The sequence below is a fragment of the Mustela erminea genome, chromosome 11 (assembly GCF_009829155.1).
Source record: "Mustela erminea isolate mMusErm1 chromosome 11, mMusErm1.Pri, whole genome shotgun sequence".
Lineage (NCBI taxonomy): Eukaryota > Metazoa > Chordata > Mammalia > Carnivora > Mustelidae > Mustela > Mustela erminea.
This window is the reverse complement of record NC_045624.1, coordinates 67,896,451-67,913,125: the sequence shown is the minus strand read 5'-3', so window position 1 is coordinate 67,913,125 and position 16,675 is coordinate 67,896,451. Positions and strand designations below refer to the sequence as shown.

General features: G+C 42.1%; 1 protein-coding gene and 1 non-coding gene across 4 annotated transcripts in view; both read left to right on the top strand.

Moving 5' to 3' along the window:
* DYNC1I1 (dynein cytoplasmic 1 intermediate chain 1) overlaps positions 1 to 16,675 on the top strand; it is a 299,879-nt gene that overhangs the window by 191,343 nt on the left and 91,861 nt on the right. For all 3 annotated transcript variants that reach the window (XM_032304874.1, XM_032304873.1, XM_032304875.1), the window contains one exon: positions 4,328 to 4,453. In XM_032304874.1, coding sequence (XP_032160765.1) covers positions 4,328 to 4,453 — 126 coding nt within the window. The remainder of the gene's footprint in view (positions 1 to 4,327; positions 4,454 to 16,675) is intronic.
* On the top strand, positions 12,944 to 13,096 carry LOC116569761. The gene has a single exon (XR_004277185.1). It is a non-coding gene; the product is annotated as a small nucleolar RNA SNORA62/SNORA6 family (small nucleolar RNA).

Below are 16,675 nucleotides of genomic sequence, written 5' to 3'. Positions count from 1 at the left end.
CTTGTCTTCTCTTTGCTTCAGCTTCCTCGTTCATAAAATGACAGTAATCATACTGAGCTCACATGCTTATTGTGAGTATTATATGAGTTAATGTATTTATGGCCATAGGACTTAAACAGTGTCTAGTACATAAAAAGTGCTCAATCAATGTGACATCCCAGCAAAAGCACAGTAGCAATAGTATTAGTAGTTGATGATTATAACCCCCACTGTCCCCAGAGTGAAGTCTAAAGTCACCAGCCTGTACTCAATGGCCTCTGTGATGAAGCCCAGAGGCATTTCAAGCCCTTTCTTCTTGCTTATAGCTTCCTGTAACCTGCCTCGCAGCCAAAAGCTACAAGCTAACGTCTCCCGGACATGCCCTCCATGGCATTAGTTAAGAAAACTTTACCTCTGGGCCAGTGTGAGCAAAAGAGGGGATGTATTGGAGAGGAACTGGTGTACTTAGGGGATCCATGGGAGAGAGGAAGAACTGGACTCAGGAAGAGTAGCAGTCTGGGCCGCTTGAGGGACCTCACCGATAGGATGCTGTCATAACCTGACCCATTTGCCAGCCCTGGATTCTGTGTCTCACTTCCAAATGTGCCCCAGCCAGTCCGGAGGCTGTGATTTGCTCTGGGTCATGTACCAACTCTGCGGGGAACTAATTGTCCCTGGGAAGTCAGATACCCGAATGTTGAGGTGATCTCCAAAGGTGGGAGAATCACCGCAGACCAGGCAGATAAGCAAACCCTCCTATCTGCACCCTGGTCCATATCCCCCGCTCCTTCTTCTCTCCTAATAACACACCACCTGACAGGGCCCAGTACATGTCTCATTTCTTCTTCGAAGTCCCTTCCAGTTTCTTTCCCTGCCACATCCTGACCCAGCTAAGGTGGTTCTTTTCTCCTCTGTGCTTCTCAGGACCCTTGTTTACATTTCCTCCTCAGCACATATCATGTCCTGCCTTTATGCTTGCCTTATAGTTATTCATAGCTGTGCCTTACCTCCCTGTATGCAAGGGTGAGCTCCTGTAGAGCAAAGCACATTATTGTTGGCATTCTTGTCCCACATCTCACCTGGCACAGTGCCTTACACATGTATAGGACACACTGGACACATGCCTCAGGGGACTGGAAGGGAAACGATCTTCAAGGCCAAACAGACTTTGAATAAGGCTCTCACTTCTTTTATTAGCAACGTAACTCAGAATAAGTTACTTAGCCCGAGACCCTTCGCTTCTTCGTCTATAGAAATGGGAAAACTGCTTCTACTTTAGGGGATTGCAAGGACCAAATGAGTTCATGTAGCACCCAGCTCGGTGTCTGGCGCGTAATAGGCACTGAAACATGTTGGTTCCTTCCCCTCTGATGAATGTCAGGCTTTATTTCTCTATAGAAGCAAACAGCTTGAGAGCAGACCTGGTAATTTTCAGGTAAAGTTCTCCTAGGTTAAAGGTTGGATAATTCAACCTGATGAGGAATTATAAGCTTCGCAAGTGTTCACATTCCCTTTAAAAGTCATAATTTTAGCATTCAAGATTTAAATAATGGTTCAGAGATTTACTCTTCACTTGAGAGTAAGAAAATATGACTAGTCACGTTCAAACACAGCAGAAAAAGACATCTAAGAGGAAACTTCAAAATCAGAAAAACTTGAATGAGATATGAGTTAAGTCAGTATCTTTAGGATTTATGATGCCAGTTGTAGAATTTAAGCCAAAGGCATTTCCCTTATATTTTACTAGAATTCCCCCTATTTTCAAAAATGGTTTGAAAGCCAAATAATTTCAACTATTTTTTTAATGGAAAAAAGAAAAGCTACAAGTGGGAGCCAACGATGAGTCCCAGATGTGAAGCTGCAGGATATTAGTGCAGACACATCTGGCTGCTCAGCGGCTACTATGGTGTTGATGTTTACAGAGTTGCCTTTCACATGTGACGTAGTTAAACTTCAGATGGACAGTCTGGAGACTTCTGTGTTTATCTGGATATTAGTTTCTTCAAATGGGCTCTGAATCAAAGGCCTTTCCTAATGGGCTTTGGATTCAGCCTGGGTAGAGTGTTTTCTAATAAAGAACAATGACTTCCCCTGGTGGCCATATGCATGTGTCTTGCTGTAGGATCATACTTCCTTCCTCTGCATCAGCCAGCAAGTTGTGACTCCCTCTGGTTTTCTTCAGTTGAGGCTGCTGAACAAATGAGTACGTCCACCTAGAAGACTCAGCTTCAATCAGTTTTGACAGAAAAAAAAAGTGGATGTTTCCACTTTTAAGGGCCGCCTTCTGTTAAATATGTATATAGCTTAGTGAAAAGGAAGGGGAAAAATGAAGACATCTATAAGCAAAGAGTGATACGCTCTGCTATAATCCTGTTGCTGTTTCTAATGGGGCTGCCTTATGGGAATGCCAGGTAGGAATGGAATTTTCATGAAAGCCCTCTCAGAAATATGCCCCCCACCCCCGCCAAGATTCCTCCCCCGTTTGTTTAATTACACACACAGCACAGAGCTCACACAGGGTAAGCACGTATTTCTAGTCACTTGAGAGTCATTATTTTACTGGTTGTGGTTCTTGCACTTATGCCTTTAATTGTTGGCATTATTTGACAACAAAGGATTAAATATAAGGTCTTTCTACTGAGAGCAGAGTCACTGAAATAAAAAGACCATTTGTATTTTAATAGATTTTGGCATAGTTGATTATGTGCTAGGAGTTATAAGACACTAGATTTAGAAGTTAATAAAAATAAGTCCCTATGCTCAGAGACAGCTTACAGACTACTAAGAGACATAAGTGGGAAACAAAAACCATAGCACAGTTTGACAAGGTCTTTAACGGAGGAACACACATAATGCTAAGGGAGCCCGTGAGATGGAAGCGGGGGTGGTGGCTGGCTCGTCGGCATTGTTTGGAGGATATGATCTTGGAGTTACTGTTAGAAACAACACAGACGAGGCATCCCATTAAGAGTGATTATGAAACTCCTGAGCACAGAGGCTGTCCTGTGAACCTGAGAACTAGCCCATGAGGCAGAGACTTAGGGTGTGGGGTAGAGGTGGTAAGGGGGTGGTAAGAGAAGAAGCAGAGGAGTTAGGCAGTGACAGACCATGAAGGACCTTATATGACCTGGGTTTAATCTGGAAAGTGAGGACGCACCATTAAAGTATTTTGAGCAGAGGAGTGACTTAGCCAACTGTATGTTTTGTAAAGTCACATTGACAAAGGATAGAGAGTGGAATAGGGGAGGGATGAGCCTGGCAAGCCTGCCAGCCAGAAGCCATTCAGGAAGCTGTTGCCTTGATTCAGATAAGAAATTAGTGGAGGAGGGACGCCTGGGTGTCTCAGTCACTTAAGCGTCTGCCTTCAGCTCAGGTCATGATCCCAGGGTCCTGGGATTAAGTGTACATTGGGCTCCCGGCTCGGTAGAGTCCGCTTCTCCCACTCCCTCCAGCCCTGCTACTTACCCTCTCTTGCTCTCTCTCTCTCTCTGTCAAATAAATAAATAAAATCTCTTAAAAAAAAAAAGAGAGAGAAAGAAAAGTAGTTGAGGAGACCCTCACCTTAAGGATGGAAAGAAATCATGCATTTGAAAGGTACTGAGGCAGGAATATAACACAGTACATGGGGATAAGAAAGAGAAAGGAGTAAAGATGAACATGGAGTGTGTGGGGTTTGGGCAGGTGGGTGAATGGTGGTGGAAGGCACCCAAAAGAGGAGACATGGGAAGAGCATGAGGTTTTGTAGAAGGCAAGAAGCTCATTCCTTTAAATGCATAACTGATGTGTCTGTGGACGACTCAGAAAAATCTCCAGTTTGCAGTTCTGCAGCTGAGAGAGACGTCCAGCTTGGAGATACAGATTTGGACATTTTTCAGCATATTAATGTGTATTAAAGCCATTGGAGTAGATGAGACCACCCAGGAAGAACGTATGAACAGAGACCCCCCAAAAGGGCAGAAAACAGCCCACCACCCTCTGTGGAATATAGGTATTAGAAGGAGACTCTCTAGGGACTAAAAAGGATGGTCAGGAAGAGAATCAGGAGAGACAGGTGTAATGGAAGCCAACAAAGGAGAAAGAAGGGAGTAGTCTAAGAGTCCGAGAATGCAGAGAGGTCGAGTAACGTGTGTATATGGCAGTTACTGGTGATGCTCGCAAACCCGCGTGGAACGCTGGAAGCAGAAACCCGAATGCAATAGGGTGAAGCAGTAATCGGTATTAAGCATGCCTCAACTCCTAAAAAGGTGCCATTTCAATGACGTAATATAACATCTGTCTATAGGAATAAGGGAGTTTTCTTTGTGTCGGCAACTTGACGTAACTCCTCCTTGTGACCTCTTCCGTGCAGTACCCCGAGCTGATGGTGGCTTCCTACAACAACAACGAGGACGCTCCCCACGAACCAGATGGCGTGGCTTTGGTTTGGAACATGAAGTTTAAGAAAACCACACCAGAATACGTCTTCCACTGTCAGGTAGGAGTCAGCAGAGTGAAAATAACTTCTGTCTCCCACTAGAACAAATATAGTTCACGCTGCCTTGCATCTCTCCGTCTTACGTGCCGAGGAAGAGCCGAGGTTAAAAATGGAATTGTTGACAATTTTGGAAAATTCCCCCACAGGAACCTCATGTTTGGGGAAAGTGGCAACTCTCTCCAAACAGTGAGGAAGCCCAGTGGGGGACTGTGTGTCATTTTCTTTCTATTTAAAACAGCCCCCCTGAGGATGAGTTCATAAAGACCTCACACTTATGAAGAAATCCTGGTGTACCACTTCCTCTGCTCACAGCAGCACATGCTTGCCCACCCATGTGGACATCCTCAGAGCTCCTCCATTGCCCGCTTCCTCCTCCCTCTGACGTGGAGTTCAGTGGAACGTGGCCAGTTTTAAGTTTACCGGTGCCATCTTGCATCCAGATAATAACATTTCTGTAGCTGCTGTAGGCGAATACTTACCATGAACCTTTTTTGGAATTGTTGAGAAACATAGATGCCAGTTTCAGTTCAAGTGTGAGGATCATTTCAAACAGATATTTTGCTCCTTGTGTCTCCTGACACACTTGTCTTCTTTTCTTTTCTTTTCTTTTCCAACATAATACAGGCTGAAATGTGTTTTACACTTGCGCACATTCGGCTTTTCTCCCTTGCCATGACTCTGCCTAAATAATAGGCCTCAGCAGTGGCCAATACACCAACTCCTTTATTATCATCCCAGTCCTGTGATTAGGCATAGGAAAATGCAAAACAAACTTCCCAGCTCAAAGTTTCAGTTCCTCACATATGACGATTCCGAGGCAGAGTGACAGATTGCTCCGAATACAAATACCTCAGCCAAAGAGGGTAAACCTGTTGATATTTGGAAGTTTAGTGACATTTTATATCTAAGAGCTGAGTATCATTTTGAACTAAAATATGTTTAGACTTTAGGACGTTATCAGATGTAATTTGGGGAACAGGAGCTGCTGGAATAAAAGTCCCAGCTTCAACCTGATTGAGTAACCTCTAACTCCAGCCATGTTTTTCTCATTTGCTATCTTAAAAACAACAAGAAATCTAGGTCTGCATAGTAAATAACCTTTAGTTTTTGAACCTTTGAAATAAGAACAGCTTTTTCTTTTTTTTTTAAGATTATCAAATTTGTCAGTTTGATACACTCTTTCTGTAAACATAGAAGCACAAAATCCTCATCTTGTTCAGGTTTAAGAGGTTTGCCAAATTACCAACAAAATACTAAAAGGGTTGTACGATAAGCAGAAGCACATTTTGGAAAAACAGTGCCACCTAAACCATTTTGATATTACAAAAAGTACATCTTGATTTTTAAAAATTATAAAAGGTTAACACATTTTGTTTTGGTCAATGCACATGTTTATGGTAATTTTTAAATTGTATTAACTGATTATCGGTAGCCTGTGAAAATAACAACTTGGTAAAATGCTTAATATTCACAGCATTGCATAGTAAACAGGTCAGTAGGAGCCTAATAATGTTGAATGAAGACACAGACTCTCAAGGTCTTTAGAATTAACTGGAATTTTAAAATTCCCTACTTTATCACACAATGGTTAATACCAGTGTTGACTGAAAGGAGCATCTTCTCTTTCCTTCCTGGTATCTTTGGGATCATTTACTGAAAATTGCACCAACACACATTTAATGTCATTATTAGTTTCTCCCTTAAATGATACAGTATATGAATTTTAGGAGAAAACTATTTCTTGATTTCAAAAAAAGAAGGAAGGTAGGGGCGCCTGGGTGGCTCAGTGGGTTAAAGCCTCTGCCCTCGGCTCAGGTCATGATCCCAGGGTCCTGGGATTGAGCCTCGCATCGGGCTCTCTGTTCCACAGGAAGTCTGCTTCCTCCTCTCTCTCTCTGCCTGCCTCTCTGCCTACTTGTGATTTCTGTCTGTCAAATAAAGAAATAAAATCTTAAAAAAAAAAAGAAGAAGAAGAAGAAGGAAGATAGTAAAAAGGGAGGAAGGGAGAGAGGAGGAGGGAAAGTCAAGTCAAGTTAGAAGTACTCTCAAAAGCCTACCAAAAGATGCTGACCAGAATATCTCTGTATCCCTCAAATCCCTGCTCTTGTCTTCATTTTTTCTGGTGGCCACAAGCAGGTGGGATTCTAAACTCTGCTTAGCATTCTCACTGGGAGAAAATTAAGGATTCTAATATTTTTAAACTTTGGGGTTTGTTAAATAATGTGCAATACATGTGAAGACTCCATATTGTAGGCATCAAAGAAAAGCTATAGAATTTAACCACACACGTTTAAAGATGCTGAGACTCATGATTGTGCTACTTATATAGAAATGATAAGTAGTTCATATAAATGACCCTTCATGTTCATGACAGCCACATTTATAAAATCTTATGAAAACCTAAATGCTGAATACCATTACACTACTTAACTTCTGTTATTTAATTATTTCTCCTAAACTAACCTCAGTGTAAGGGATAGAATTATCACCAGCTTCAGAACGGTGAAAGGAAAAGAGCTTCGGTCCCTCTCCCAAGAGGAGGAAAAGGAAGAAATGGGCATAGCAAAAGTCGTTGCGAAGCCCTTCTGAGGATCCTTGGTGTATTAGTCAAACTTCTCCAGAAAAACAAAATCAATAGGAGATAGATAGATAGATAGATACATAGATACATAGATAGAAATAGACACACGGAGAGAAATTTAGAATTGGTATTTCTTCAGGAAACTAGTCTTTGCTCTGAAGGCCTTAAACTGTTGGGATGAGGTTCACCCACATTATGGAGGCTAATCTACTTAAAGTCTGCTGGCTTAAATGCAAATTACATTTAAAAAATACTTTTATACCCACATGTAGACTTGTATTTGACCAAACCCCAGATCCCATAGCTTAGCCAAGTTGACACATTAAAATTAACCATCATACCTGAATTTCACCTCAGACCAATCCAGGAAACCAGTATCTTTAATAACTCCTGAAGTCTTACTAATTCCTTATTACTTTGGGCTAGTAAGCAAATATACCTAGAAAGATCAACTTTGAAAGTATTAGACTTTAAATAAATGGGAGCTTTCCTAAGAGGTGAGAAAAAACAGTAATTTGAGGACATGGAAAATATCTCTGTGACATTACATTTATGAGGAAAAAAAGATACTAACTGTACCGAGAATCTGTTATTTACATTCATTGTCATAAACCCCTACTACTCCCCCAGATTAGAACCTGCAAGAGAAGTCATGAAACTAGGGCAGGTGTCTGTGAATAGCCAAGCCAAGTCTGAAGTCAGCTCTTTTTTAACTCTGAAGTGCGTGCATTATGTCATACAACATTTGTTGGGGATTCAGCCAGGGTCCTCTGGGTGGGTGGCTTGGGGGATGGTAAATAGAGAAATGGAACAGAGCTGTGTTCTCCATCTTGGCTGATCATTGCCGGCACCTGGAGAGCTGTAAAAACTATTTATGCGTGCATCCCATGGGCAGAGATTCTGATCATTAGTCCCTAGCCTAGCCTGGACGTTTTTAAAATATCCCAGGTTGGGGTGCCTGGGTGATGTGGTCAGTTGAGCATGTGACTCCTGGTTTTGGCACAGGAATGATCTCAGGGTCATGAGATCGAGCACCCTGTTGGGCTTCATACTCAGCCCAGAGTCTGCTTAAGACTCTTCCTCCTCCCTCTCTCTCTCTCTCTTTGCAACCCCCCCCCCACACATGCATTCTCTCTCTCTCAAACAAATAAATACACTTAAAAAAAAAAAAAAAGGAGAAGTTCCCAGATCATCTGAATATGCAGTAATACTTGGAAAACACCAGGATGTAGAGGCAAGATGAAGAAAGAGGGTGATAAGGTGACAAAACTAGTCGGTCTCTTTATTTGGAAGTGTGGGACTTTTCTTCTTGCCCCACACGTCCCTTTCCCTCTTTGGCCCTAACTAGAGTGCTGTTTCTTGCCTTTATTTCTCTGGTGCTGATCTCCTAGCGGACTCAAACTGAGAGATTTCCTAACCACCTCCTCAGCCCCTTCCCACTTCCCCATCCCCACCCCAGACACCCTGTACATGCACTCGCCTCTGTGGGGAATGATCAGAAGACCCAGAGTGGTTGTTCCAGGAATGGGCTCAAGAACACGTTGAACATGACATTGGAAGAATGTGAATTGGAAAGTACCATTTCCTTTAGGATAGTGGTACACCGTGCTATAGTGGATATCTATGAAGTTAGGATCAAAGCCAGGTCATATCCATGGCTCCCAAAAGAAAACCTAATTGCTGTAATACCGAGCATGGCTGCGCTAGTGAGAGACCAAACCCAGTGTTGCCTGGGCAGTCAGGGAAGTCACAGATGAGTTAGTGGCTGGCCACTGGGAATAATAAGGGCAGTTTGGTTACCATGCCCTGAACTTGAATAATTACAGTGTAATATCATTGGTCTATATTTTACATTTTCCTAGCATTTCCACCTTCACGATCCCATTGATTCTCCCAAAGGGAAGTGACAAAGATGTTATTCTCTCGGTTGTACTTGAAGTGTTCGTGGCTCATGGGCAGTAGAGTCAGTCCTGGACCGGAAGCCCCATCTACTGGCTATATCACACCATCCATCACGCCATATTCCACCATAATGCGGGGATATGGGACTTGAGAGCAAAGGCTACACAGTCCATTCAAGGTGCATTTTTGGCTGCCTGTCATTTTATGGTATCAATTAAGCATGGTCCTAGAATTGGGTCTCCTTACCATCTTCTTCTAAACCTAAGGGGAATTTGGAGAGCCCACAGAATTACAATCAATACCTGCAAGATAAAAATCAGAACCCCTACTCACAAACGTATTACTTTTCTTCTCTATCCTTTCTGATCTTTGGTCAAGTTTATTTACTACAACTTGTTCCTTCTAGACAGTCCTCGCTGAAGTCAGGCAATTTGAACGAGCTCCCACATCCTCGTGTGATGTTCTGATAATTTCAAAATGAGACAGTGTGCTTCGTAGGAAGGAATATGGATAGGAAGAAAACATGGGCGCCTTACGATGCTTGTACTGGTACCCTTTTGGAATACTGCATGAACTATCCATTTCTTGTTGGTCTTTTGGATTGTTTGTACTCTTCAGAACAACATCATTGCAAACCAATCCGATGGCTTGGAAAAACAGCATTTCTGGCACTGGAAAGCAAATGCACAAGACACAGGCATCAGTTCAGGGTTCTTTTGTAAAGAACAGGCTTTTAGCCCAATCATCAAAAGATTGCAGTAGGAAGGCTCGTCTCTCCCTGTTAGAAATAGCAAGGCCAAACACCTTTTACTTCCATGGGCAGTTTCATGTCTTTGCTAAGCTGAATTCTTAGTGTGGGCTCTGGTCCTGCATTTTCTATTTTCATTTCTGGAAGAGCTGTCCATACTTGGAAAACATCGGTGGCCTGTGCATAGAAATCAGCGCGTCAGCCCCACCGCACAGCCTGGCAGGGCTCCTGCCATCTTCTGTAGTGGCCTCCACACGCTGTCATTAGATTATGCATTCTGACCACCCTGCAGTGCTTACCCTGGTGTGGTCTTTCTCTTTCAAATGGAATGAATAGAATCAGAAATACAGATCTTAGAATTATCTGTATTGAGGTAAGTGGAAAAGCTATATTTAGAGCCTTGGCCTGGTCGGAGGTTTTTATTTTTACTTTTATTTTTTCCTGATTTGGTTTCTTTGTTCTTAGCATTCTCTTTTTAAAGAGTATTTGACAAGGACCTGAAGCTGACAAGGACCTGAACCCCCAGCCCTTATTTCAGAGGGAAAGCAGACTGTAGAGTGATACTAACTTCATTTGTATCCGTGTTTAAAATCCTCAGTTAGCTTTTCTTCTTATGTGTGGTTTCGCTTCTCATTAAGATTCTATAAAGGGTACAGATGAGATGGCAACTCATGGCTTTCACCATCTAGTTTTTGGTTCTGGGTGAGGTTCCCACTGACCTTGAAGAGAACTACCCCCATGAAGAGAGATGGGAACACAGGAGGGAATGTGGGCTGGTGGTTAGGAGGGGACGGAAAGTCGGGGCTTGGTTTCTAGCTGCCCACACTGCTGAGTCACCTGGGGGAGTTGCCTGAGGCTTTGTTGTCATGTTGTGGAAAAGAAACTTCCTGCCATCTCCGTGGAACTATGAGGTTTATTGCAATGAACTTGATGTCTTCTCACATCAGTTTTTGTCCTCCACCCCCCCACCCCGCCCAAAACACACTCACAAACACAGCCCAGATTGTGGTCCATAATCCAGAACAACAAAAGAGCTATGGACATAAAGATAGACATTAATTTAAATGCATTTTCTAAGGAGTGTTTTGACCAGAGAAGTGTTAGAATTTGATTTAGGAATTTTAATTTTACTTAAATGAAGGGTAATTTTCATATGCCCTGACTGATTAAAAAAAAAGAGAAAAGAAAAAAAAAGAGGAAAAGAAAAGAAAAGAAATGGCATTTTTCTATATTTTCTTGAATGTAGCAAGGAGTGGTTATTCAATAGAAGTTAAAAAGAGGAGAGGGTTATGAAAATTATTAACGGGAAACCTCACTAAAATGAAGTCAGGAGGTTTCGGAAGAGGGAACTCTTACCCGCTACTGCTCCTGGTCAGTTGCAGACCCGACAGGAAGAGACAGACTTGGCCTGGTGCATGGATACCACTCTACTACTCCAGCCAGAGAAGGAAGCACTTCCCTCATCCCCACTCCCCACAGGCAATGTCTCAGCCAATGAAAAACCACCTCATTGGAACTCCCAGGTCACTCCAGTGGACTTTAGTTGACAATATCCATTCCACCTTACCCCGTTTCCCCTTAAAAAGCCTGCCTCTCTCCCCCACCCCTCCAATCCCACCAACTTGCCTATGGTTTTGCTGCCACTTGTTTGTCTTGGGTTGCAATTCTCTTTTTTATTCCTGAATAAACCCATATTTTGCTGGTAAAATAACAGGATGGAGAATTAGAAAGTTCTTTGACAACTAGGGCTACATATTCAAAATGGGTTCCTGGGGTGACCAAAATCAAAGCATATGATAGGTGCTTAGTAATTAGAGAACAAAGTGCATGGACACAGGACATGCTAACTAATGGAAGTAAACCCAGGCAGCTTTCCTTGTGATAATGGGTGTACTGCAGGCTGGAGAAACCCAGAAGCGACATCTCAACCATTGTTGTATTGATTATGATCCACTCTTTGAAGCAGACAGCTGTGGAAAACCAAAGAACACATCTGACTTAAATGTAAAATTACATAATAGATACAGAATATATGGATCGGACAAGAGGAGGAGCAGCACAGCACCTAGTTTGTGCCTTTAGGAAAAGACATAAGGAAGTTGACACGTACAAGCACGGCATGGACATTGGGAAATACTTCTTTTATGCCGATTGAGTATGACTGATACAATGACTGGGGCTTGAGCTAGACACTGATTCTTATTAAGTCAAACAGCAGGAGCGTCTTTCCTCTTTTGGCCCAGGAAGCTGGGAGCAGAGAAAATGTCTTCCTGGCTCTCGTTATCTGCCCTCTTTCTGGAATCTTCTCCCCAAAATAATAGTCCAGGCAGAATTGATGATTGGGATTCATTTAGGGAAATTAGAATTACCAGCAGGATTTCGGCAGATGGATTGTGTCACAGACAATTCCTTATCTGAAAATAGCAGTGGAGGAGATTGTATACCTTACAAGTGACTGAGTGAGCTCTTTGATGCAGAGGATACCATGAGAATACACCTTAGAACAAATTCTTCTTTAATTGTTTTCTTTGTCTTATCATCTCGTATTGCAAGTGATCAAGCCGAAGTTTGATATTATTACAAAGCCTGAGACTTCCCAGTGTTTCCTCTGCCCCATTCTTGTGCCCATATTCCTGAAGGCACAGGAGTCCAACACTAAAGATTTTATTCAATTCCCTAAGCGCCCTTCCTTCCTTTCCCACGCCCTGAACTGTCTGAGCTGGGCTCTCTCCAGTTGTGCTTCATCAGAGAACTGCCCCAGGAATTACTGATGCTATGCAATGAAAGCCAGGGGGCAATAAGAGCAGATTTTCTAGCCCGTCCCTCCCCGCATCCTCACCACTCTGCCACCCAGCCATTCACTGAGGCCGGAGAAGCCTCAGTGTCAGGGAAATGGGTATTTTTAGGGAGCAGGTTTCTACTGCCCTTTTAGGATTTTTGTCAGGATAAAAGAGATTATATAGGTGTATCAGTCTGCTGGGGCTGCCATAAAAAAATAAATAAATAAAATAATGATAATGCCATAGGCTTGGTGGCCTAAACAACCGGAAATAACTTTCCCACCATTCTGAGATCCAGGTGGCAGCCATTTTGGTTTCTGGTGAGGACTCTTCCTGGTTTACAGACACCTCCCTTCTAGAGATGTCCTCACTTGGTAGAGAGAGGGAGAAAGAAAGCAATCTTTTTTTACTGATTACCTGCCAAAGGCCCCATCTCCCACAATGAGGGGTAGGGCTGCAACATATGAATTTGTGGGAGATCTGCCCATTGGTAGAGCTTGGAGTGGAGGCCACTGGCTGGCAGATGAACTCACAGTGTAGGTGGTGTGCTATGTGAAGGGCATGTCTTTCACTAACACCACAAGGGTCTCTGGTCCAATGAGTGGGGTTGGATAGTAATTCTTGCTACAAGTAAAAAAAAAACAAAAAACATGTGGGAGATACAATTCAGTCTATAGCAATAAGTGAACTGAACCCATTTTGTAGACCCGGGGGCAAGAATAATGAAGATGGGGTTGACCCAAGTTTTGCTTTCATATAAGACCAAATTAGCGTGCCGAGTAAGAACTATCCCTCCTGAGGACATAGGTTCCAGGGCCGCCCTATATGGAGCTTCCATTCTCTGGAATATCAGATCGTGTTTTCCTTTAGAATACATTTTAATACAGGCGAAAGTAGGTTTAAAAGAATACCAGGAGTGGGGCGCCTAGATGGCTCGTGGGTTAAAGCCTCTGCCTTCAGCTCGGGTCATGATCCCAGGGTCCTGGGATCGAGCCCCGCATCAGGCTCTCTGCTCAGCAGGGAGCCTGCTTCCTCCTCTCTCTCTCTGCCTACTTGTGATCTGTCTGTCAAATAAATAAATAAAATCTTTAAAAAAAATAAATAAAGGAATACCAGGTGTTTCTTTAAAAAAAAAAAAAAAAGAAATGAAATGAAACAAAACAAAATGAAAAGGAAAGGAAAGAGAGAGTCTCAGAAGGGCAACCCTCTCCCTCAGAGTAGTAGGGTGTGAGGACCCAACACAGGGAAGGGAACTGAACTGCATGAAGGTGGGTTGTAGTAATACCCCAGGCCACGTTAGCATCCACTGAGAATGTTTTAGGCTGTACCACCTCTAAGAGGGGTGCTGTGCAATGCCTTGGCATCTTTATATTCTAAGCACAGATCCACTTCTGGACTTCAGGCCAGCTATTTCTTAAAAACAGACCTTTTTTTCCCCCCTCTCTACAAACTTGACCAAAACCTTTTGATTTACGGATGTCTTTAAGTTGCCTAATATTGTTGGAAAGAGGTTGTTTGAACATACCGTGTTATTAGTTAATTTGAGATGTTCATAGTCCCTAGTAGTCACATTATCATTTTAATTCATTTCAGATTAGTGGTTCTCAGCAAAAAGCTATCCCTTCCATTTCTGTGATTAATTCTTGAAATTCCTTAAAGGCATTATTATTGAAGAGAATTTGTGAAAGTGTAATCATCATCCTTATTTCTGGGGCAAGTTTTTAACCTCTGTTGTAACAAGTAGTCTACACTTTGCTTTTACCATGCTTATATTTGATTTAAAATTTTAAAATGGTATGTTCATTATTAGCCAAAGAATTAAACAGGGTGTTGCTTTTCTCAGTCAAAAGATTTAGCTTATTCAATTTTTAATTGTAATCTCTGAATGAATGTGTTGAGCTCATACCTCTCATACCACAAATCATTGTTGCTGAAATAATTTCATATCTACACTTTTTGTTGTGGTCTCTCAAGCTGACATGCTTTCTCCTAATGACTTGTGTAAAAAGTATTTCCAGCACCTATGTCCAGTAAGGTGGGTTACTCAAAAGTACCTCTCTGCTTCTTAATGACTTGGTCAGTCATTATGTTGAGTAGGTAAAATTAAATTTATCCTTTATATATGAGATAAAACCTTTATTACTTTAAAGGAAGTTTTAAAACAATGAAACAAGTTTATTATAACTATGGTCTTCTGAAAAGAGAAAGGGACGGGAGCAAAAATTGTACACAAGTGCCCACACTCGTATAAATACACACACACATACCCCCAAGACTCTAAAATCCTCGTCAAAAGCTATATTTCATAAAAGAGAATTATAGTAATGTTGATGGTTTGCCAAACCTCAAGCAGTGACAAAATCCACAGAGTGTCCTGAAAAGGATGCCTTTGCAAAACCATGCCTCTCCAGATGGTTTAGATTAGAGATATTTAAAAACACATGGCAGCATTAGTTCGGTTTAGAATTCATAGTTAATCCAGAAGATAAAATAATGCAAATTTGAAACCCTAGCCTGTGTATCAGAAAAATCATCAAATCTTAACGATTGCTCTTAGGGGAGGTTGGTATGTGATGTGTTGATTTTTAAATGATCTAATTGAAATAATAAAATTAAGCAAAAAGGGGTAAAAAAGAATTGAAAATGCAAGAGTATAAGTAAAAATTTTCTTCTCTGCAGAATATTTATTCCTTTGAGCTGTCATATCCAATCAATTTGTATGGGATTCGACAGCCAATTGTCATTTCCTGAGATAAACTATGTAAAGAGGTTGCATTACAGAGACAGCATGAAAAAAATGGAAAAAAATAATTCCAGAGCATGAAGCAGAGAGAGGTCACAAGGTCCCACGGGGTGCCCCCAGGATCTGCTCACCTTGTTCAGAATGGCAGATAAGCAGCTTACACGCGAGTTTTCCCTTTGGTTCCTTCAGCTTTCCCCCGGCGTGTACTATTTCTGGGAGCGAGTGCTCTTGCTCAACATTTTAGTAAATTATTTTGCCTTCTATGTGGTTTTTAATCCTGGTGGGGGCTCTTTGCAGATGGTGAGGTCACACACTGTGTTCTCCTGCATGAGATGTGAGCAGTTCCCCTCGGGCCCCCAAAGACTCCATCGCTTAAAAGCCTTGCTCCCGCTGTCCCTTTCCTTGTGTTTAAAATCAAAAGTATCCCGCCCTCTGATCCCACAATGGGGTAGCCAGTAAACAAGTCCTGGAAAGGGACTTTTGTATGGGAGCATTATTAACGTAATGATGTATGTTATCATGTGTGCTACTTGCCGCCCAAGTAAAAGCCTTCAGCTAGCCGAAAATCGCCACGAGAGGAGTGTTCACGCAAGAACTCAAAGCCTTTCAGAAAACACAAGACAAAGATTCGACAAAAATAGAATCAGGCGGTTTCAAGCAACAGCTGATGGGCTTCAAAGGGCTTGACTCTCCAAGGTGGCACAATATTTAGTTCTCCTAGAAAGAAACACATTTTGAGCATTTTCTAAGTATAAAAACTAGAATTGCAGCTTTTCGTGTCTGAAAGAGCTCCACGGTCAAAGCAAATGTGCTCCATTAGTAAGAAAGTTGCACACACGTGCAGGTACATGAGCACACGCGCACACACACACACAGAGAAAGATGTTGGAGAAGGCACACCCTGTGGACAGACTTTGCATGGATTCTTAGAGATCTCCATCATAAATTTAATTGAGTTTCATTTGGGCAACAGAGACACTGCATTGGCCAATCTGAACTTCTGACCCATAGGTCTGCCTCCATATCCATTTAATATGTGTAACCAGAGGCTATATTTTTGTTTCTCCATCTAATCACTTTTAAATGGAAAGTCATCCCCAGCTAAGTCGAATGACCATTTTAAGAGAGTTTAGCTGTGTCCTACTCTATGGGGAGTAGAGAGATTTTTTTTGCTTCCCCTTTTTTTTTTTTTTTTTTGTGTGTGTGTGTGTGTAAGTTGTTTCCCGTATATGAGTTAATATTCCTTGCATTAGGCCTATTAACATGTAGACTTGTAGAATCTCAGGGTTTGAAGGAAACTTCATGGTTTTGGGGGTCAAACACCTATTCAGTGCCTGAATTCTTTTGAATTCTTCTCCTTTCCATCTTCCCCTGTCAAGCTGTCATCTTGCCTTGCTTAAACTTTGCTCATGCTCCTGTCCCAGAACAGACCATCCCCTTTCTGGTCAGTGCTGCCAAGTTTCCCAGG